At 48.7% G+C, this 21,841-nt stretch overlaps 11 protein-coding genes across 11 annotated transcripts; 6 read left to right on the top strand and 5 right to left on the bottom strand.

The window, feature by feature from the left end:
- Positions 1 to 2,446: 2,446 nt before the first annotated feature.
- PPTG_03209 (hypothetical protein) lies at positions 2,447 to 2,920 on the bottom strand (the record flags this gene model as incomplete). The annotated part of the gene is made up of 1 exon (XM_008895887.1): positions 2,447 to 2,920. One exon carries the CDS (start codon positions 2,918 to 2,920, stop codon positions 2,447 to 2,449), a length of 474 nt encoding a protein of 157 aa, XP_008894135.1.
- Positions 2,921 to 4,652: 1,732 nt separating this feature from the next.
- Positions 4,653 to 5,605, top strand: PPTG_03208 (hypothetical protein; the record flags this gene model as incomplete). Its single annotated transcript, XM_008895886.1, has 5 exons — positions 4,653 to 5,022; positions 5,084 to 5,143; positions 5,204 to 5,292; positions 5,350 to 5,403; positions 5,477 to 5,605. Exons 1-5 carry the CDS (start codon positions 4,683 to 4,685, stop codon positions 5,603 to 5,605), a joined length of 672 nt encoding a protein of 223 aa, XP_008894134.1. The 5' UTR covers positions 4,653 to 4,682.
- Positions 5,390 to 6,190, bottom strand: PPTG_03207 (hypothetical protein). The gene has a single exon (XM_008895885.1). The coding sequence runs from the start codon at positions 6,135 to 6,137 to the stop codon at positions 5,652 to 5,654; it is 486 nt and encodes a 161-aa protein (XP_008894133.1). The 5' UTR covers positions 6,138 to 6,190; the 3' UTR covers positions 5,390 to 5,651.
- Positions 6,191 to 6,262: 72 nt separating this feature from the next.
- PPTG_03206 (hypothetical protein) lies at positions 6,263 to 8,946 on the top strand. Its single transcript, XM_008895884.1, has one exon. It carries the CDS (start codon positions 6,312 to 6,314, stop codon positions 8,796 to 8,798), a length of 2,487 nt encoding a protein of 828 aa, XP_008894132.1. The 5' UTR covers positions 6,263 to 6,311; the 3' UTR covers positions 8,799 to 8,946.
- Positions 8,947 to 10,499: 1,553 nt separating this feature from the next.
- On the bottom strand, positions 10,500 to 12,185 carry PPTG_03205 (hypothetical protein). The gene is made up of 5 exons (XM_008895883.1): positions 12,041 to 12,185; positions 11,862 to 11,969; positions 11,322 to 11,789; positions 11,216 to 11,254; positions 10,500 to 11,137 (listed from the first exon to the last, which is right to left on the bottom strand). Exons 1-5 carry the CDS (start codon positions 12,095 to 12,097, stop codon positions 10,751 to 10,753), a joined length of 1,059 nt encoding a protein of 352 aa, XP_008894131.1. The 5' UTR covers positions 12,098 to 12,185; the 3' UTR covers positions 10,500 to 10,750.
- An 82-nt stretch (positions 12,186 to 12,267) lies between these two features.
- PPTG_03204 (hypothetical protein) lies at positions 12,268 to 12,855 on the top strand (the record flags this gene model as incomplete). Its single annotated transcript, XM_008895882.1, has 1 exon — positions 12,268 to 12,855. One exon carries the CDS (start codon positions 12,268 to 12,270, stop codon positions 12,853 to 12,855), a length of 588 nt encoding a protein of 195 aa, XP_008894130.1.
- Positions 12,856 to 13,211: 356 nt separating this feature from the next.
- On the top strand, positions 13,212 to 13,790 carry PPTG_03203 (hypothetical protein; the record flags this gene model as incomplete). Its single annotated transcript, XM_008895881.1, has 1 exon — positions 13,212 to 13,790. The coding sequence occupies one exon, from the start codon at positions 13,212 to 13,214 to the stop codon at positions 13,788 to 13,790; it is 579 nt and encodes a 192-aa protein (XP_008894129.1).
- On the bottom strand, positions 13,777 to 16,272 carry PPTG_03202 (hypothetical protein). Its single transcript, XM_008895880.1, has one exon. The coding sequence runs from the start codon at positions 16,190 to 16,192 to the stop codon at positions 14,006 to 14,008; it is 2,187 nt and encodes a 728-aa protein (XP_008894128.1). The 5' UTR covers positions 16,193 to 16,272; the 3' UTR covers positions 13,777 to 14,005.
- A 1,230-nt stretch (positions 16,273 to 17,502) lies between these two features.
- Positions 17,503 to 19,305, top strand: PPTG_03201 (UDP-3-O-[3-hydroxymyristoyl] N-acetylglucosamine deacetylase). The gene has a single exon (XM_008895879.1). The coding sequence runs from the start codon at positions 17,514 to 17,516 to the stop codon at positions 18,459 to 18,461; it is 948 nt and encodes a 315-aa protein (XP_008894127.1). The 5' UTR covers positions 17,503 to 17,513; the 3' UTR covers positions 18,462 to 19,305.
- PPTG_03200 (hypothetical protein) lies at positions 18,459 to 18,989 on the bottom strand. The gene is made up of 2 exons (XM_008895878.1): positions 18,830 to 18,989; positions 18,459 to 18,768 (listed from the first exon to the last, which is right to left on the bottom strand). The coding sequence occupies exons 1-2, from the start codon at positions 18,881 to 18,883 to the stop codon at positions 18,556 to 18,558; spliced, it is 267 nt and encodes an 88-aa protein (XP_008894126.1). The 5' UTR covers positions 18,884 to 18,989; the 3' UTR covers positions 18,459 to 18,555.
- A 1,469-nt stretch (positions 19,306 to 20,774) lies between the features above and the next one.
- Positions 20,775 to 21,521, top strand: PPTG_03199 (hypothetical protein; the record flags this gene model as incomplete). The annotated part of the gene is made up of 2 exons (XM_008895877.1): positions 20,775 to 20,951; positions 21,024 to 21,521. 2 exons carry the CDS (start codon positions 20,775 to 20,777, stop codon positions 21,519 to 21,521), a joined length of 675 nt encoding a protein of 224 aa, XP_008894125.1.
- Between the last annotated feature and the right edge of the window lie 320 nt (positions 21,522 to 21,841).

Raw genomic sequence — 21,841 nt, 5'->3', positions numbered from 1 at the left:
TAAAATTCAACTCGACCTTGACATAACTTTCCCGCTGTCCAGTTTGTTAATGCCACGAATTTACTGATCTCCCGTCCATCCCCCGCCAGTCGCTTCAAATAGGCTTTCCTGTTTTCCATTTTCTTCGTTTCTGGCACCAGTGCGGGCATGGCAGGATCTCTCAGATACTCAAAAAGCAGCATGTTCCGCACCCGACCTGCGGTCATACCGAGCTTAAGTAGTGCATCCACTTCGGGTTTTAAAATCAGTGAAATGCCCTTAGTTGTGAGATTAACTACAGTTCCAGTATGTTCTCCTTTCTGTAGAACCTGGTATTTTTCCCCAACTTCGCCAGCTTGATGGGTGATTAGCTTGATTCGATGATGACAATCTTTGTGTGAGCGGCACTCAAACTCCTTTCCAACCCGAAACGTTGACACATATCGCGTCTTATAGCTGTAAACGAAATGATTCAGCTGGTCTAAGCTCCGCTCTGCCATCTTTTTTGTATCGTAATAACCGACACTGATGTATTGGACTCTATTGTGAATAGCAACAGTGGATATGCTAAACGGACCAGTTCCATCAGCCGCATTTTCATACACCAAAGATGAATCAGAATCTTGACCACCGTCTGCCGCGGCAACCACTCCAGAACTACCACTATTAGAATACAACGCAGAGCATGCAGTGCCATTGTCTGTAGTAGAAGTGTTCTCGTAGGCGAAAGATGCGACGTTTATGTCTTCTACTGAGTCTGTTGTGTAGTCATCGTCCAAATCTTCTACCGAAACAGTCGCGCTCAGCATGTCCTCATTCTCTAACTCGCTGGCATCGTGTTCGTACTCCAGCACATCCGTTCTTCACCGTCATCGCTTGGGGAGAACACCAGCAGCTCCATGGGATCAGCTTCACACTGCACTGCCTGCTTCTTATGTCCGGTGGAAGTGTGAGCTGTTTGAAACTTCTTCTTTAAACTCTAGTAGTCTGTGAATAGCAACAAATATTTGAAGGGTAAAAATATAACAGTACTTCAGTATTGAATTTCTGTTCACCATATAACTAACAGTTTTCAAGCCCACTGACAGGTGTTTGGCATGAGCAACAGGTATTCCTATAAAATAAGAGGTAACAGATGTGTCAGTGGATGAGCAACAGATTTTAATATTTTTCCAAATATTTGGTGTACCTTTTCATTGCCACGGCAATGAAGTGTTCGTTGAGTTCTAAGAATCCTCTTAACATGCCAAGTTGTTTAGAACTCATGTTTTGGTTGCCAGTGACCTTGAACGCCCCTTCCATAATGTCATCCGCTGCGTCGTCAATTCTATTGAGCATCACCAGATTGTCTATTTTCTCGAGGGCCGAAAAAGAGTTCGTCCTATGCAGCTGGTTGGCAATGATTTTAGCTTCCAGCCTCTCTTCGTTGCTGCCGTCGGCGATCTTCTCAGGAACCGGAACTGGTCACTGATGCTTTGGCCAGCGTCAGCGAAGTGCAGGAAGCCCAGCGACATTGCAGTTAGCGCAATGTCGTTAATGGCAGTCGCGTTAATAGTCGTTTTACTGCCTAGTACCTAAATCAATATAGCGCTGTAGTATAAGAGTATGAAAGCGACGCCGGATTATTTATTGTTCAAAAACGACAACAACAACAACAACATCGCGGGCCAGGTGCATACACAACGTATCAGATAGACAGAAACCAGAAATTAATTTTCTTTCTAAGTCATTGTGATCACGTATGATGTTCCCTTTGCAGCTCGATACCTCCTAAATCCATGCGAATGTGCCAAAATATAAATGGATTCGCTTGATAGTTGTAGTGCATAAAACTATGTGTAAAACACAACACACGGACATGAATTAATCCCAGTTGGGATGTATGTTTACTTCGTACTGTGTCCCGATCCCCCCGATTCAGCGCTAGTCCCAAAAGCTGTCAGTTAGACTGTTTAATGTGGTGGTGTTTCGTCGCGAATTGTATACACAAAGCGACGAGCAGCGACGCTTTTCCTTTAGCTCGCTGGACGCGCGGCGATGTTAAGTCTTCGCGAGTGGAAGCAGCTTAGACTTCGACACGCCCACAAAGAAAAAAAACGTGGGTAGAAATCCTGAGAGAGTTCGCGACCAATGACCGTTAGCCCTTAACTATCCGCTGTCAAAAATTGCTTTAAACAAGCTCAACGTTCAGCTAAAATTTTGATGTCAGCTGGATGTTGAGCGAGATAGCAGTTACGCAGTACCGTGGAATTATTTAGTTGAGGGCTGGCCATACCTAAAGCTATTCCCAGCAATAACAGTCTATGATTGTGATCATGCATCTCCAATTTAAAGTCGCAGATTGCTAAAAACAAAATCTGTGCAACGCGTGCTAACTGCAAATGAATCCTTTGATTCTGTTATCCCAGCATTCCATCGACCTTATCTTAGAACCTGTATCCAATTGCCTTTGTTAAGGCTGGTCGACTTAGTGCATTGTGTTCCAGTACTTGGTGTACTCTTCCAGAGCCTTCGTCTTAAGAGCATCATCGAAACCATCGAATTTGTTGACTATTTTGGCCAGATCACCAGGACGCATTTTCGCGTCGTCAGCGAACTTGAACACTGCCGCCAATTTGTCATCTACCGCAGCCGAAATTGCTTTGAGCTCTGTCAGTTCGTCAATTTTCTTGAGCTCCGAAAAAGAGTTCGTCCTGAATAATTTTTCGACAAAGCTTTTAGCATCCAAACCCCCTCTCTCTTCGTTTTCGTTTTCAGCGATCTTGCTGCCTCTCAGGAACCGGAACTGATCGCTGACCCTTTCGTCAGCACCAATGAGTTGAAGAAAGCCCAACGACATTGCACCAGTTAGCGCAGCATTGTTAATGGCAGTTGCCGTGACAGCATCACCGTGGGCAAAGAGTGTCGAGGTAGTGACCAGTAGGATGAAGCCCAGGCGCATGGTTGTGTGTGGGTGTTTCTTGTTGCAGATGATGTGCCTTGGAAGCAAATTACGAAGTGAGGACTGCGGAAAGCATAGTACAAACACTTCCTCAAATTGGTCTGTCCGCGGAACAGTAGTTTTTTCTTCTGGATTTGATAGATCCTCACATCCCTAAATTTATCTTAAACGTTCAAGTAAAATAGTGTAACTACCTTTGGCTAGACGAACACCAATACGATAACATTAATTGAGCTTGAGTTCTTTGTATATCTTAGGACTGGGACTACAATTGTATATCTTCGGACTGGGACCACAATTGTTTCTTTGTCCTTGTATTGCGTAAATAGGGTTAACGATTTTTAATAACTTTATACAGTAAACAACGGATAGGTTTCTAAAAACAATGTTTGCAAATAAACAGGTTGATTTGGTCACCACCAACATCCTGGACAACGCAGTATCTGACATTGATATCATAGTTGAAGTGAAAGCCTGGTTGTGCAAAATGTACTGCGACACAAGTAGAACATCTATGCACGCAGCTAGAGGCATCCTGCTCATCTAGTGCATTCTACTGAGGTAATCTTAGTATCTAAAGCACTTTACCTGATCGGTGCCGTTAAAAGGGTCGGTCTTATGTTGTCCCAACAAATCTGGATCAAATTGTGACCAAATAACCAAACCCAGGCTAGATTAATTCAAGACCTCTGTGTGGTCTTGTGCACGAAAAGACCAGATTTCCATTGCATGTCCCACTTTATTTGTCTATTTATTTATTTTGGCTCCCACCCGGGTATTGATCGAATACCATCCGATGAAATTCTCTAACAAACTTGCGTCACGGTTACTAACACCAAGATTACGAACCAAATTACGAACCGGGAATCTATTCCCGGTTCGTAATTCGTGTTCGTACCGGGAATCTATTCCCGGTTCGTAATTTCCCGGTTCGTAATTCGTGTTCGTACCGGGAATCTATTCCCGGTTCGTAATTTGGTTCGTAATCTTGGTGTTAGTAACCGTGCCTGCAGGCTACAGGGGAACTTAATTTAAGTAAAGGTAATAGTGCTGTTTCGTGCGTGTCACAAAACCGCCTCGAAAGGTTCATGACGTCACGAAAAATTTCGTGGCGGGTTTCGTGACACTGCACGAAATGTTTATTACGCTTACAGCTTTGAACTCCTATGATGCGAGCACTTATACAGCACCAGCAGTAAAGATAGGAATCCAGAATATATTAGCACGTGAATATGTAGCCAAGTCATTGCTAGTCGGATTTTCCAACATCATCAACGCTCCCACTGCGGCTCTCGTGTCGAGATCATGTGCGAATTGAAGAACTTCATGAAGGATGGCTAAATATTGCCAGCGCATCCATGTTAAACATGACGCAGTAGCTGACGGCTAGGCTGTGGCTTGTGGAATGCTGTATCGCAATACTGGCAGGAAACGCTCTCCAGAGTTTAGCAGGTCAGGATCCAACGGCAAATACTGCATTAGATCGCCCGACTCAACTTAGTTTGCCATAATAAAATCATATCACTATATAAAATTTTAGGACAGAGAATTCCCAGCACAGTGAAAATCGATGGCTTTAGGGATGGCGAGAACACAACCAAAAGCAGGGAAAACTCCAGTTTTGAGTGGAGTTGAAATGACTCTGGCTAGTCCGAAATCCTTCTTGTGGTTAGAGACGACGGACTTATCATGGCTACCACCCTTTCATGGCCACCCCTTCATCGATCTTTCACCGTGATCTTGAAACGTCGCCATTATTGCCATGCCGTCGGATGCCAAAGAGAGCAAGGATTCCCATTCCAGTGGGGATGCCAAGCGCGGTCGAGCTGCATTCGATGTAGACGATGAGACGGTATTAGCGGACGATGCCAAGAAGCCGCCGATGCGTGCAAGTATCGGATGGGGTAACGAGACGACACTGGCCAGTGAGAGCAAGGAAGGTGGCGGGACTCCAGATCCCGATGTGACTCCTGCTACTGGATCTTCCACGAGCGAGACCAAGCGCGGAGGTCGACGCCGCAAAGGGTCTGAAGCTCCGGCTTCTGGCGGCGAGAGACGTAACCAGAAGAGCCGCTACTTTGAAGAGGACGACGAGACTACCGGTAAGATGGTAGACTTATAAAGACAGGGAAGCTACGTGCATCTCATCGATGCTTTCGTTAGATATCATGGAGATCCCGGATCTAGAAGAAGAAGAGCGCGAGCAGGACATCACAACAATGGGTGAGTGTTTAATCATCGTACGCTGTAGAGCTTCTGACGGATGTTTTACCTGTTGCTCAGTCGCTGAGGCTCCTCGCAACACGACGCGAGTGGTCCAGAGCCTAAAGCAGCTCGACAAGGAGATCAAATTCGCTCTCCCAAGTGCACAGGTACAACCACACTCCTTTATGACAGTAGTCTATAATACGAACACGTTTCGTTTTCAGGCCCACGGAATCGACTTGCACCTCTTAACTAGCGCTCTTTGTCCTGAACGCGCTGTACGTCCCGAATGTTATTTTATTTTATTTTATTTTAAAGAATCCCGCAGCTAACAATTATCTTACACACTAGGTAGCGGAAGAAGACGAGCCCTGGGACTTTGACACTTTGCTTAACGACATCGCTCAAGAGATCCAGAAAGACTTGGACGAGAAGGAAGAATTCGTACGTCTCGGCTCCCAAGAATCTCTCCATCCATAAAAAAAATCAAAACATAGTAGATGTATTGACTTTTTTTATCAATCTTCTACTTGTGCACCTCGAACTTCCACTCGACGTTGTAGACTCCCACGGATTGTTCTCCTTCCTCGTCATAATCAGCCCAATCCTCACTTAAATCAACGTCCTCAAAGGCGGCATGACGTCCTGCCGACACGACGCGGTAGCCACTCTCCGGGTGCCACGCGTAGGGCTCCAGGCCGCGGCATTCGAAGCCCACAAAGGGCACAAACTCGCCTGAGTCAGCGCCTGTGACCTCGCGCGTGAGCTTCTTCACGTCGCGCACCACCGTCAACTGTGACGGTTTGTTGGCTCCCGGCCACTTAAGAGTGAAGTGGACTTCTCCTCGACCGCCAGCAACGTCCACAGCCTCCTCGTCCGACACAAACACAGCCTCACGCTTCTCGTCGCCGCGCGGCTCCTTCACATCGAGGCACCAGCGGTGCAGAGGCGGCGCCGCCAGCGTCTCCACGTTCTCCAGCTCCGCCTTGACGTACAGCACGAACAGCACCATAGTTTTTTTAGTGGTAATAAAGTGTATGATCCGGAATAGTGATAATATGACTGATAAAAGGATCCTGTAAGTGACATCTTATGAAATTCTTCTTATTCCTTTACATTAGTATATAATAGTTGAGAGGGTAATCTGTATGAGTCAGCTCCCGAAAGTCGCATAAGCGATCCACTCATGTCGTCCCCGAGCGGCACCTCAACGCAGCAGAGCGGGGGCTTCTCTCGCCAGAGCAGCGGCGTGGACGAGCGCATTCGCTCCGCTAGCGGGAGTTTCACAGCGCCCGACGAGCACGCAGACGATGACGCGTCCATGTCGAACGATGAGTCCATGAGTTCTTCGTCATCTCTAGAGATCGAGAACCACTTGGAGCAGCATGAGCAGCATCTAGAGCAACACGAAGGACAACGAGGCTCCAGTCGCGCCAACTCCTTCGACGATTTTGCTCGTCAATTACCGTATCAAGACCCTAACAACATTAACATCGCCGTGCCACCACGTACAAGCTTCTCGTTCGACGTAGTGGACGCTTCTCTAATTGGCCACTCGTCCTCCAACCACACTATGTGGCTATTGACACAATTCGCCCCCGCAATGTCCAAAACAATGACTAGTATTGACCCAAACGCCGACATGGAGGACGACGAGCCTTTCGACGAAGAATCAGAGAAGAATCAGGCTCAAAATACAAAGGATACCAACAACACAGGAAGTTCTCAGCATCAAGGCAATCGACGTGTGGCCTGGGCGTCATCCACAGCCCACGTGGAGATTCCTGAGGGCGTGAGAGTCACCGCAGCGAGGAATGAAGTCACTGGACTGCAATTGAGACTCAAATCTAACGTTCCTTTCCTACTAACAACCGATACAACTAATTGGATGTTACCATTGGGCCACGGACCTCGAGCCCGAGTGGCCGTGGACTCGAGATTCGTGCCTCCTCATCTGTTAAAGGTGGAAGTATTCCTAGTGGGGACTGTGGAGGACGAAAACTCGGATCTGGTCATGGAGACTTTGCAACGTACTGGAGTCAGTAGCAAGGCCAGCAGGGAACACGCAGTGTATTTGAGGGTTCGGATTGCCGAGAATTTAGACCCAGGGATCTATGAACTGCCGCTACGTGTGTTTACTCAAGACGCAGGCTTCAAAGACGAACATTTGACCTGGTCCAGTAGCTTCGCAATGCGTGTAGTGGACGTTCGTCTTCCAGTTCCAAGTAACTGGCGTTTCCGCTTGGATCTGTGGCAACACTGGACTGCGGTGGCTCGTGCACATCACGTGGCATTGTGGAGTGATCGCCATTTTGAACTTATCGATCGGTACATGGCTCCATTATCAGAAATGGGTCAGAAATGTCTGTCTGTGGTCGCTACGGAGATGCCCTGGGCAGGTCAGCAGTGTTACATGGAGGAACAGAATGCCTCTGCGTTGTTTGAGCACGCCATACTGGAGGTGTATGAGGATCCAGCGCATAATATCCCGTTGACTATCGACTTTACACACTTCGATCGACTACTGGAACTCGGCGGTCGTCATCGTTTAGACCATGAGATCGAGGTATTTGGTCTTCTGTCGGTATGGAGAGACCCCGTGGCAGGCTTTAACGCTCCTGCTGAGCTCACTGCGCATCATCTTCGACCTCCACCGACAGCATCTGCACCTGATCCAGCTCCTGCGTCCGAGACGCGTCGTCGCTCTTCGTCCGGCTCCCCCACTAATGGGTCATCTCCTGGTCAGGAACAGAACAAGTCTAGTTCTCCGTCCTCGGCGTCTCAAGCGCCAGCATTTGTCATTGACGGCTGGCGTATCCGCTGTCAAAACCGCACAACTCAACGTGTACGGTACTTGAAGCGTGTGTCCGAGGTGGAAGCCTTCATTGAACAGTTCTACGCTCATTGCGTGGCGTTAGAAATCGCGGATCGCGTTCGGATCTGTGCAGACGAACCACGTGACGTCGCCGTCTTCCACGAACAACTGCGCTTCATGCAGCGTCTAGCGCCCAATTTCCGTATTAAACTGGCTGTGAATCACTCCGAGTTCTTCTCTCCAGCGTACAATCCACCTCAAGTAGCAGATTACGTGCCGTTGTTGCCATTGGCTTGTGCTGATCTGGAGGTTACTCGACGCTTGGCGAACGATGCGAGGGCGCGTGGAGGCCACGTCTGCTGGTACGTTTGCTGCGGTCCAGCCTTCCCGAATCAATTCGTGTCGTCGCCACTGGTTGAAGGCGAGCTCGTTGGATACCTCACATTCTTCTTCGAGCTTGACGGGTTCTTACGATGGAATTATTGCCTCTGGCCTTCAAGACCTTGGGATGATTTACGGTGGCGCGCTCCGATGTGGAAGGTGGGGGACATGTACTTTGTGCTGCCCGGACATGATGGGTGGCCAGTGGAGACGCTGCGTCTCGAGTCTTTACGCTTTGCCGGCCAAGCGTTTGAACTGCTGGCACTTGCGCAAGATACGTTAGCGCCAGCGCAGATGCAGCAGTTGCAACGTACAGTGGCTGAGCAGATATTGAGATCAAGTGATTTGGAAGAGTTTGGGCGCTACGGAGATCGTTCTCGAGAGGATCTGTACTCACTCGATCCGGCTGACTATCAACGAGCCAAGACTATTATTCTTGATACGCTAGCAGCCGCAGCAGTCAAAGGAACAAGTTGATGCAGATTTTTTTGAGAAGTAAAGAATGACTCTTGTAAATTTGCAGTTTTAAACACTAGGCTACGAATTCGAAGGCTCATATGGTGATGCATGTTATGGTTTCCACACGTGATTTCAGAACAGGTCTGAGAATTTTATAATCATTGCCTTGAGAGTTTAGATGCATGTGAAGTTGGGATGACTCATATGGTGATGCATGTTAAAGGTATCCACACGTTGCTTCAGAACAGGTCTGTGTTGGATAGTTTTAATCATTGTCGTCCACGGTAATAAACATAGGATTGGAGTGTTTGGAGAGAAGTCGGATGATGGATGCTCATCATATATGCCGATGTAGGCGGCTCTCATGAAGGGGAATCCTAAAACAAGTTTATCGTCACTCTTCTTCCAACACTTCCAAAGAAATATAAAAAAAATGAAAAATACAACTTGATACATGTCGCCTCAGAAACACAGGTGTAGGAAGTCCACACGTTTGTCCGAAGACCAAAAGGGTTAGTTTAGGTGGTAATGATAAGTAGGTATCCTCCTCGGCGACACACAGTCCAATATACAGATCCCATGGTTGTTTCATCCGATTCTTTAGGTGTTCGGTTTATCGACACAAAGACCGCTTCGAGTAAACTCTCGGCGACTCCTTTCAGAGTGGTGCATGAATGTTTAAATCATCAACAACCACCATAGGCACCCAATACATACAACATACATCAAAAGAGATATAAGCAGCTATGTTGACTTCGCCGCACCAGGCACCCGAGACTCCCCAATCTCCCACTATCACCACCCGTAAGCGGATCAAACAGAAGACCCGAGAGCTCGAAATGCACACAGCAGCGAGATCCGTAGTAAGCTCGCTGTTACTCTTGCTTCTGTGAAAAAGTACCGGGTCCAATTACAAATGCTCACCCACCAGGCAGTGACGGCTCCAATGCACACAGCAGACTCCCCCTCGTCGAACTTTTCAGCGCAATTCAGAGGAGAGCCGCGTACACCTTGACCGTCGACCCAGTAGGCTGCAGAACATTGCCGGCGTGGAGTATGAAGAAGCTGATATATACATACATGTATGGTATACAAGATGAGTAAGAGAGGTCAGTTCTTTGAGCAATTTCATTGCCATAAGGCAGATCATGAACACGGACCAAAGTATGTGGTCATCACTCCTCTCGATGTACAAAAAAACATAGAAATGAGGTGGAGAGCTCATTTTATGGGTGATAGTGATATATTCGATTCTTCACGGCTAGTTGGTTCAAGCCAAATCAGTCACTGTTTTCATCATCGCACTCCAGATACAGATATACAACAACATGTAGATATGTAGACATACAATCATGTATACGTACACGCTTGGATTGGCTGGACTCGGTGGTTGCATATAATGATTCCGGATGCAGCTGTCTTCCGCATGATTTATGGTTTCTCAGAAGAGGGAGCTTGTGTTCTGCACGTTCAATACGATAAAAAAAAACTGAAGAGACTTGAGGAGACAATTGCAGAATGATCGACTCTAAAACTGCCACGAAGAGAGCTCCTCAGCACGCTCCAATCGTTTTAGGCGGCAATCCGTCAGTGCGTAAATACCACTTTGGACACATGTGATTGGTCAGATCATTTTTACTTTTTACGTCTGACAGATGACGAAACGTGCATATATCAAGTAGTACCACCGATCTGGTACACATTTTAAACAAAGGAAGTATCTTCCAGGTTGACGAGAAGTACCGAAGAAATGGTTCAACCTGCAACTTGTTTATCTAACGGATAACTGCGCGCTACGTTGCCATGTCGTCGGTGTTGAGCCCGTCGTATACCGCGGCATAGCTACGAATTCTTACGCTGCCGACCCGACCGGCATGCACCCAGCACTTGTGACTTCTTGTCGGCTGGACTAATATCGCTACACGGCTTGGAGCTGAGCTCTACAGCTCAAAGCTAGACAAGTCTCGGCCTCAACTGGATGACGCGACTGCTGTCGACGAGTGCATGTGCGACTGGATCCGCGTCATCACAGCGTCCAGATCCTCGGGGCTTCCGAAACGCATCAGATACGTCACGGGGTTGAATTTCTTCTCAGCTTCCGGGTCCTCGTTCGCCTCCAACACTGTCAGAAGCATCGTCTTCTCTGTCTTCTTCTCACATAGTAGACAGGAGCCCAAGCTGGTGTTCATCAGCAGTTTGGTACCAGGTCCGTGTGGGTACGACTCACGTCGCATCACTATACGCGCAGTCACCTTCTCGTCATCAGCCTTTGCGTCCTTTGCGTTCAGAACCCGCAATGGGCCAATGCCGACTTCTGTGTAGTCCTTCTCCACCAATTTGAACAGCTTCGCACGTTTCTATTAACCGAAAAATAAAAAAACGTTAATGTTATCTTGGATCATCAATTTTAATTCCGATCAAACAGCAAAACTTACCTCGACCAAGATCTGTTCTCCTTCTTCTCCGTTTGCCAGCTGATAGCATCATTGTAACGTTAGAAATAACATGTCTTCGTTAGAAACATTTCTAACAGGAATGTACCTCTGCTTCTGTCAGTGCTGGTACAACAGGCTCCGCCTTCTTGGCCACTTCAGCGTCAGAGAAATCGGTAGCTGAAGCTGACGAGGCCTTGGCTCCGAAGTCATCCGTACTCGATTGTGCTGCTGCGAACGACGCGAACGTCACGGTGGAGTCGCTCTGGAAGGATGCAAATCCACTCGAACTGCTCGTCGCGTCACTCGATGACGGTGTGGAGCCTCCAAATCCACTTGTCGCCTTAGTGGCAAACCCTCCGAAACCTGATTCCGTCGAGGACGAAGCCTTGGTGCTAAACCCGTTAACACTGCCAGACGCCGTGAAACCTGCGAAGGCGTTTTGGCCACTAAAGGCACTGAATCCACCGAAGGCGCTTCCAGTGGTGTTAGGTTTGACCTCCTTCTCCTCTTTCTCCTTAGTGTCAGAGCCTGCATCCTGCACGGGCGACGAGGACGCTGAGTTCTTCTCCGCTGACTTTAAACATTGAATTTATCCCGTTAGCGACGTATTTTTCAATCTAAATCGCACAATACGATTCGTACGGACCTCGTGGCCGCCGACTTCTGGTTGTGGGGCGGCATTCTCGTCGATTTTAACCTTCTTAACGTCCTCCGTCACTTTGGCGTCCACATCCAGACGAACCTTCTTGACAATCTGTCGACAGCAGCCACTAGCGCAGTTAATAAGAGTTTTTGAGTGTTATAACGCACACAGAGACTGCAGACCGGCTGGTGCTCGTCGTCCACCGTCTCCGGCTTCTCGTGCTCGCCCTTGGTGGCCATCGTGAAGCGCTTGTTGGGCGCTGGTCGAGTCGGTCGGGTCTATTGGTCTAGGTAGGGGATTTTTGACTGGTCGCTTAATTAACGATTTTGATTGGCTGATATTCAAATTTATTTTCCGCTAATCATTTTTCTAGCCAGAGCCTTCATGCATTTGAACTTTAGCGAACGAGATGGGGATCAAGGTGGGCGACACGGTGCTCGTATACTACGACCTGCTCATCTTTGACGCCGAAGTGCTTAAGATTGAGACAACAGGCGACGTTAGCAAGTACTTTGTGCACTTTACGGGCTGGTCCGATGGTTGGGATGAGTGGATAACCCAGGAGAACGTGCTGGAGGACACGCCGCATAACCGCGAGCGCCAGAAGAAGGCCAAGGACGCGCTGCTGGTGCAAAATGCCGCGCACCCGATGCAAAAGGACACAGCGACTAATAACAGACCAACCACGCTGCCTGGATCGGAGCGACTCGTGTCTATGATTGGCTGGATGAAGGCGCTGGACGATTCACTCACACAGCTCGACAAGCAGGTGAAGGATCTCGTTCGCGAGAAGATTAGTCAGGAGGTTGGGGCTGTTGAGCTGAGGAAGAGGAAAGCGGAAGCTGACGTGCACAAGGCCGAGCTGGAGGTGGAAGTTGCTAGGGATCTCAAGAGAGTTAAGGTGGCTGAGGAGACCGCCATGGCACGCAAGAGACTCAAAGACGCAGGTATCTCGCAGGAAGAGATCGATGCAATTCTACCCGCCGCTGCTAGATAGCGGCGTCGTGGGATATAGAATTTTTTACGATCGTCAGTGATGAAAATGATAGAGGGCAGGACGACGAGAAAGATTACAACATCCGTCGCTTGTTTATGCCAGAACGTCTCAAACCTCGCCATCCTCCTGCCAACTTTGTAATAGTGCACTAATAAACAGAAAACGAAGGTTGTAGACATCAAGACGCAGCGCACACCCCTGTTGTAGCTCATGTATCGTGCATGCTTGAGGATTGCTATGTGGACTCATCGTCTATCCTCGGAGATTGTGATTGGCTGACGACAATGGCCACGCGACCTATAGCTAAACTGTAGGAAACGATTTTGTAGGTTGAGACCTATAAAGATTATCTCAAGATGACCATCATGATCGGTGACGCTGTGCTGGTCTCGCATGGCTTGTCACTGCTGGATGCGAAGGTGAAGGAGTTGCGTGACGCCGAGACAGAAACAGCAAATCCAGCCCAGGTGTTGGTACAGTACCTGGTGGACTCTGACCGACCAGACGAGTGGGTGACGCGCGATCGCGTGCTAGAAGACACACAGAGCAACCGGGAGAAGATCAAGGCAATTAACCAGAAGAAAAGCGAGACTGTCAGTCCTTCCGTCTCCCTTGAGAAGCTTTTTGGCCCCAAACGACTGGACGCAATAGCTGCGTGGATGAACTCCGTCGACGTGACTTTTACTCGCTTGGATAAGGATGTCAAAAACCTAATCGAACACCAGGCAAACCAAGCAGCCCAACTGAAGGAATTGGAGCGAAGGAAGAAAGAGGCAATGGAAAAGAAGGCAGAGCTGCACGCTTCCGTTCTCAATGACCTCAAGAGAGTCAAAGTCGCGGAGGAGACGGCAATGGCGCGGAAACGACTTCAAAATGCTGGGGTTGCTCAGGAAGAGATCGACGCCATCCTCCCTGTAATACCTCACGAAGACTAGCGCTAGTGGCCAGCTAGTGTGTACATGCAAAATGAATCATACACGTTGTAGTATTCATGAGGTTGGGCATCTTCAACTTGAAAGTGTTTAATTCGAAAGTACAGGTTAACGTATACACTCAACAGTATACGCTGCTAGCTGTGCTACATGTACATTCTTGTTCTCCTCTTCGATCGAGGAAGTAAAAAATATCTTGACTTGATAAGTTCGTTATCTTACGCTCCCATTGGCGTAGGAGAAAGCCACGACGGTAAGTCTCGCGATCGTGAACTGGCAGATGAATGCGACGTACAGAAGCTGTCAAGAAGAGAGATCGACTCCTTCGGCGTGCTCTGGTTGTCAAAAATTGGTCCTGGGGTCCACGAGCCGAGGTCGTCAATAGTGAGTTGCAGTCGCTGCTTCCTTTGGGCAGCGAGTTCTTGCTGTTTAAGCTCCTGTTTCTTGTCTTTCCCGTGCAATAAATCGGTCACAAAGCCCGTAAGAGCTCCGGGTTGAGGGGTTTTGAGTACTTCAACATCTTCAATGTCCTCCGAGGCGAGATCGTCCATAATAGGCGGGTCGAAATCGTCTTCTTCTTCCTCCGCCTCGATCTCCGTTAGTTGCTGGGATCTCGCCCACGTCCAATTGCTGCCACTGGCATTGAGCGCTACATTGGGCGGGAAGGCACACACACTGAACACGCAGTAGCTCACACGACGCACACAAGACACACAGACGCGGTGTTTCTCCACAGTCCCCACCGTCTTCTCCACATCCTGCAAGCTCGAGCATTTTCGACACGTGTAGTGGCCACATAATCTACAAAAATATTTCTTGCGTAGCATGCTGAACGGAGTGTAGCATGTAGCGCAGTACGACGCCATCGTGGCCTCGTCGTGTGTAGTAGGCAGTCGAGATAACGGGTAATACCCCAAGCGTCGACGCAGCACAACGCTCTCCAGCAGACAGACCTTGTTGACCATAGCACGTAAGAGTTGGACGGCAGAGCGAGGCATCCTTGTCTGTGTGTGACCCGTGGAGCGATGGCGGTGCGTCGCGTAGAAGAAAAGCCTCGTGCACTTGTCCTCTGAGTCTTCCTGGATGACATACCCCGCTAGAATACCTTTCAGTTCTTGGTGTAAATCGTCTGCGTGCTGGTTATGTTGATAATAGTTTTCCTGACTGCTTGACGCAGTGGTTGGTGACGACATGGTGACGGAGCTGAACTCGAGCTCTTCGTCGTGCATATCCATCGTCTGCATCACTCGAGTGACCGATTTACTCTCAATATCCTCCTCCAGATAGTCCAAGAACGTCATGTTGCGCTGCTTCCATACTAGTCGATGCTTCTGCATCAGAGACACAGCATTCAGCTTCAATCTGGCTGATCTTAACGGTGGAGTCCTTGAATTACGTGCTCCTTCACTGACTCGTCGTGCTGAAGGTTCAGAAGCTCGACGATGTCCTCTAAAAGGCAAGGTATTGGCACCTCCAGTGTATGTAGAGCAGTCCACAGTGCGTACATTGACTCCGTAGACATACTGATCTCCAAAAACCGCCTCCATACTGCGGTGGAACTCGGCTTCATTGTCCGTGGAGAAGACACTCATGATCTCTCGTAGACTGCACGGTAAGTTCATCTTGACCACGACGCTGAACTGATCTTTGGCCTTACTGAGGGACTCAAACACCTGACAGCCAGGCTTGGATCGTGCCATTCGCTTCCACTTTCCAATCATCTCATGACGTTTAGATACCGTCTCAAGCTGCTGCTTCGCTCGACGAGCTACCTTTTCCAGTGCGTCGTCACTTAATACCGCAGAGGTCGAAAACGTCTGAGAAGACAACAGACCCTGTTCAAACGCCGCTGCAGCAGCTTCACTCGCATGTGACGACGTCGAAGAAAGCGATCGGAAGCTCCGATTAATGTCTGTAGCTGCACCAACGCGCTTTCTTACCAGCTTTTCTCTCGAGTTAGGCTTCTCTGTCGTTTGAGTTATAGGATGGAGGATCTGCTGGTGCTGCAATTGTCTCCTTCGACTCGGTAATTCATTGGCTCGTCCCTCTGACTTGCTCGTTACGAGCTTCGGCGGTACCGTCACGAATCTCAAGGAAGAAGAAGCAGTAGAGGGCTCTTCGTCCTCACTGTCCGGTACAAACCTCTGTCTGGCTGTACGGACCTGTTCTTGTTCCTGTCGTTTGTGCAGCTTGCGGATCTTGTGCATTGCGTTGAGTTCCGCTGGCGACGCCGCCATGTACTCGTTCTCGAAGCGTCTGCTGCTCATAATGGGCTTCCGGCCGCGACGCTTCTTGTGAGAGCGAGTGGGAGTGAGCGCGACTCGAACACTCGCAGCATGGCTGGACAGCGCGCGCTCTGGCTCCAGTAGAGCCGCCGGTTTCCTCGGCGGCGACGCTTCCGCCATGCCGGACGTTCTCGACTGAGTGAGACCGAATTATGCGGAAGAAAGTCGAATGGATACCTTGTTGATCAGTCAGTTCAACTTGGATGACTGGGTTTCAGTATAGATAAATTGGTGTTGATTACATCGATTGGGCCAAGCAGAAAGGACGGAAGGAAAATGTATCGCAGGATGATATAGCGAAAACGGTCGAGAAGTTCAGTTCATCTTTTGAGTCTAAACAATGCACTTGTAGGTTATGTGAGCTCCTCAGAAGTGCCGGACTGTCAAGCTTAAATGATATTCAGTCAGGCATGGAGGTCGCTAAGGCTGACACGAAGCGTCAGTTGTCTGTATAGGGCCGATCTTGTCGCAACCTGATTGTGATTCATGATTCTTAATTAAAATTGTAAGGGGACAGGCGGCACGTTGAAGTGAAGCTCATGCTCAAGCTGTAAGTGTGTCATACGGCTGTCAAGAATACCAATTGTATGTCACCGCCAGCTATGACAGCGTCATTGACACTATGGTAAGATTGCTGGTCTGCTCAGCTCCACTTCGTTTTAGCTTTTGTCAGCTGAAACCGAAGTAGTCAGCGTCCGTTTTCCATGCTTCTGTTCGGCACGCGATCCATGCGGCGTGGCCGTTGCCTTTGTGCGTCATCTGCTGCGCTGGATCAGCTCCAGACACGATTAGCTAGCTCCACGCCTAAAGGCCACTAACGCAATCCAGTCTCACACCTCGAAACAGAAGCAGCGTTACTATGATAATGTTAAAAGCGTGGCGAGGAAATGCTTTTATACTCAGCGTTCACACGGGGAGCGGTTGTTTTAAAATAGAATCAGCTCGCTAAATAACATATTACCAGGAGTCCACCACAATGTTGCAATCTCGGACTTCCGTGCAGCGATCCGTGCCTAAGATTACTTGGTCCGACCTTGCTGGGTTGGTTTCTATATCGCTAGCCCAAAAGTTCTCTTCGCCAGATAGACACTCGCCGTTCCAGTCTCTCTCTCTCTCTCTCTCTCTCAAACTCAAAACTGACCTCCCCGTTTCAAGCGCTACACTCAGTACGCCACCTGTGTGCAGCTTTTTTATTGGAACAAAACTACCGCAAAATCTTGGTGTGTACAGTACTGCACCCCAGTTTTCACTCCCTTGGACCTATGATAAACTGCCGAATGTAATGCTTATTTTGACAAATATCGTCGGGTTTCAAAGTTGAAACCTGATGTGTTTTCAAATTCTATATTGTCAAATCACCGTGAAAACGGAGTGCATTACTGTACCAAAGCAATAATGCAATAATTATTGATATGGTATCAATTATTGGTAAAAAAAATCCATGAGCCGCTGGCAGCGCACGCTCAAGCAGCCTCTGCGCTTCACGGGCGTGGGGCTCCACTCGGGCGAGAAGGTGACGATCCGCGTTCTCCCGGCACCTGCAGACTCAGGCATCGTCTTCCGCACTGAATCTCAACATTCCATCCCTGCTCTCATCGCGAACGTGGATGCTCGCAAGAGCCAATTGTGCACACAGCTCACTGCCAACGGCACGTTTGTGTCGACTGCCGAGCACTTAATGGCCGCGTTAGTGGCGTCTCGAATCTCCAACACTTTTATTGGCTTTGAAGAGAGCAGGCAACACTCCAGCGTCGAGCTGCCAGTTCTAGACGGCAGTAGTATCGAGTACGTTGAGGGAATCCGACGTGTGGGAGTTGAGGTGCAGCACGGTGCAGTACTCAAATATCTGCGCATAAAGCGACCAGTGCAAGTTCTTAAACAGGATAAGGCGGCGTGGCTGCTTCCTATGGTCGAAGATCTCAGTAACTCTCCGTCGTCCTTACAAGCTCCGACGCTGCATATGTCGGTGCAGGTGAATTTCGCTCACAAGCAGCTGGGCACGACGTTCTGTCGCTTCTCGTTGGGCTCTGATCCGGACTTTACGCTTGACGCATTCCACCGCGAGATTGCATCGGCCAGAACCTTCACGTTCGAGGAGGAGATCGAGTGGATGCAAGCGAATGGCTTGGCACGTGGCGGATCCCTCGACAACGCCGTTGTATTCGCCAAAGACGGCCAATCAGGTGTTTTAAACAAAGACGGACTGCGTTTCTCCGACGAGTGGACACGGCACAAGATGCTGGACTGTATCGGTGATATCGGTCTCGCTGGTCTCCCTCTGCATGGCTATTTCTTCGCGACGAGTCCAGGCCACGCACTGACTCATGATCTGCTTCGAGAACTTTTTAAAGATCCTGAAAACTATGAAGAAGTGTTTAAAACAAAATGAGAGAGTCAACACGGCGTGGTATTATTGTTTGTTTAGTGTTTGATACACGGTTGAACGGAGAGGATGATGGCGACTGCGGATGAAGAGCAGACGTCTACTTGTCGTGATAAGCGTTGACAGCGTTCGAGTGCAGACTCGAGATGTACTTGCGGTGCGAGCGCCACTCGGAGCGGTCCTTAAGCGCCATATCCGGGTGCTTGCGGACTTCGCGGTCCCACTTGACGTCAGGGCTCGTGGTCAGGTGGCGCACACCAGTCGCGGCGCACAAGAGCGTTGCCGCTCCTAGAGCACAGAGCAGTGGGTACGTCTGTGGCAGAAGAATGAGGTTAGCTACACGTTGAAGTAGATAGACGAGGAGAGAGACATACGGAGGGATCGCTCAGCCACACGGAGCCTTTCTTCGCAGCAGCTCGCGCAACCATTGTGAGGTAGTCTTGAGTAGTCTTGAGTAGTCTTGAGTTTCTGCCTGATCGCTTGGAGGAAGATTGGAGAGTGATTCGCTGAATGAAGAGGAGCCTTCTACGGGTTTTCAACTTCAACATGGTTAGTATAGGACTTTGTATGCTGAAAATAATGTAAGCATTGTGTACGATGAAACGTCGCTGAACGGACCCCCAGAAGCATCAATCGCACGCACGCCAGACCAACTTCAACATAAGAGCTCATGAATGCACGGCCATTAGTGCTGTCTCCACCCTGAGAACGACTTATAGTCTTGCAAGCTAACATGCTGTTGCTGTTGGGCGTGTGCGGGTAGTTGGAAACCCCAGTCCGACTGGAAAAAATGAGTTTAGAAACTTAACGATGGGGAGCTTCAGGAATACAAGTTTTATTATTTTCCTCTTCTTGTTATAGCATTTTCCACTTGTCTCGGATCTTGTTCTATGTCACGGACCTTGGTGTCTATCTTCGTGTTTAATAACGCCGTAGGATGCATGAATAATTCAAGGAAGAGGCCCATGACTTCGTGATGAAGTCATTGACATCGTATTTGAATTTTGAACAAGATATGAGTAGTATGTTCTTCCATTCTAGTATTTCGGGTATATTCCACATATTTGTTGTGCTGCCATTTCAACTCGGTTTTACGGTTATTTGTCATCTCTTCTTAAGCTTATCACGCATTACCCCGCTCTTGAAGCTTTAAAATTATAATGGTCTTCACTCGTAAAAATGCTCTCATCCTTTTCCTCCTGTATTTCAATAAGGTGCTTTCTATGCATTGGAACTTCTTGTGTGCTTGGAGGACGTAGAGCAAAGGTGGATCGTAGAAGCGAGTCGGTTCCAAACAATATGGCATGGAAATCATTCTTCATGACAAGCGCATCAAGCTTGTCTAAATCACATGCACTGACTGGGTATGAGGTCGGTCGTGAATACTACTCAACATCGAATATTTGTCCGTGTCGATAGTAACGTGGAGAAAGTGATGAAACTCCTTACCTATCGACGATGATGCATTGATGAGAATTGGGAATTGGCGAATACAAACTTCACAGTGAGTCCTTATTCCATCAGGCAGTGGTCGAAGGCTACTCCATCCAGTAAGCGCCGAATGCATCCCGCCGAATACGTCCTCTCCTTCAGTGTACATCTTCCAAATCAAAGAACCGTCTAAAAGCAAGTCTCTGTACTACGGATACAGGCGTACCGAGCGGAAACGGATTGCTACCGTGTCTTTGGGATGACCAAATCCACTGAAAACTTGACGGTCCCTTTGATGATGCTGAAACTCAAAAGCCTTCCAGGTGACACGAGCGGCCTTCTCCAGATCGCACGGAAGCACGTATTTCAGCAGCTTTTGCTGGTACTCTAACGCACCGCTAATATTGCACCAATGGGTAGAGTTTACCTCCCCCAAAGACATTGTAGACAGACCAGATCCACTCACTAATTCGTCGAAAAAGGCATAACAAGAGTCGATCTCTGTCACGAGTTCTTCAAGACGCAAATCGCGGACAACATCAACAGCGGAGTTTGGGTCTTGAAGATAAAGGTTTCAAACGGTGAAAGCGGCATCTGGGCTCCGCTATAAGCTTTGGAACTTGAAGATGAACCCGAGCTCGGCTTGAAGTTGCTGCTCAAGTCCTGTTCTGTATATTGCATGAAGAGTAGTGTAAGTAGGCAGTGGAAACTAGCTAGCGAACACAACAAACTCAATCAGATCTCAATTTACCCTCAAGTACTAACAGTCAACTTCGACGGCATCTTGCCTGAGTGCTGAAGTACTACGAATTCCTCTGCTTAGTGCTACCATACACAATAAGTGACGACTTATTGCGACATAGTAGAAATTGCTGACCAACGACCAAGATGGAAACCAGAAGCCGTGCTGAGCGACGCTTCGCGATTGAAGACGGCACTCGGAACCCCATCGACGAACGTGTGCAGCGTGTTGAGGAGACGTTGAACGACATGGGCGAGCACCTGGGCCAAGTCAACCAGCGTCTTGACCACATTTTCGACGGAATCAACTCGCTCGTACAGACGGTTGCAGCGACACAGTAGGCAACCCAGCAAAGTGCGGCAACCGCTTCGCAATTTCAAGACTTTGCAGCACAGACTGCTGCTGCTGTCGCCGATCTGCAGACGCAGATAGGCGTGGTGAACCAGCTTCAGGAGCTGGTTCAGCAAACTGCCAATGCAGTCGCCCAGATGGAGCGGCCTACGGCGGCGGCAACTCCGATTCATCAGCCAACGCCTAATGGCGAGACGGATGTCGACATGACCGCGCCGACGACCCGCAAATGGCGGAAGATGGACACCAAGCCACCGACTTTTGATGGAGATATTGATGGCCAAAAGCTGAAAAGCTTTGTCTTTCAATTCGAGTCGTACTTCACTTTCAAGGGCTACAACCTGGAGGGTGATGATTCAGATCTGGCTCGTGAACTAGGCCAGTGCGTCAAGAAAAGCGCTGCTACATGGTACGAAACGTACATGACCAGAGACGATGCCACAAGCTGCAGTAGAGGCAGTGATTCCTTCACCGCAGGCCACTGGCACTGGGGATATCTACGATTTTATTCAGATTTACACATGGCCATCAAGCGTGGTTAAGTTGCAGTGGAATATATTTGATGTCGCTCTTCTCGTAGACAACGACGGGGAAGAGCTTCTATAACAGTGAAGCAGTTCCCTCTAGTACCCGCTTTTGCCTGCGCGACTGAGAAATTGCAGGGAGAGACATGCATATTGGTGTTGTCGTCTGTCGTCTAACTCGAATTGGAGGTGTACCACCGCAAACGATTTACGTCGCGGTATCGAGAACGACGACGCTCGCCAATCTGACATTGACTGAGCCCCCTACAGCTGATTATATTGCAAAGTTTGATCCTGATCCTGACGCTGCAGCTGAAATGCAGCGACTAATTGCAATG

The sequence above is a fragment of the Phytophthora parasitica genome (genome assembly GCF_000247585.1).
Source record: "Phytophthora parasitica INRA-310 unplaced genomic scaffold supercont2.4, whole genome shotgun sequence".
Taxonomy (NCBI): Eukaryota; Oomycota; class Peronosporomycetes; order Peronosporales; family Peronosporaceae; genus Phytophthora; species Phytophthora nicotianae.
The sequence above is the reverse complement of the archived record's forward strand: the minus strand, read 5'-3'. Positions and strand labels throughout refer to the sequence as shown.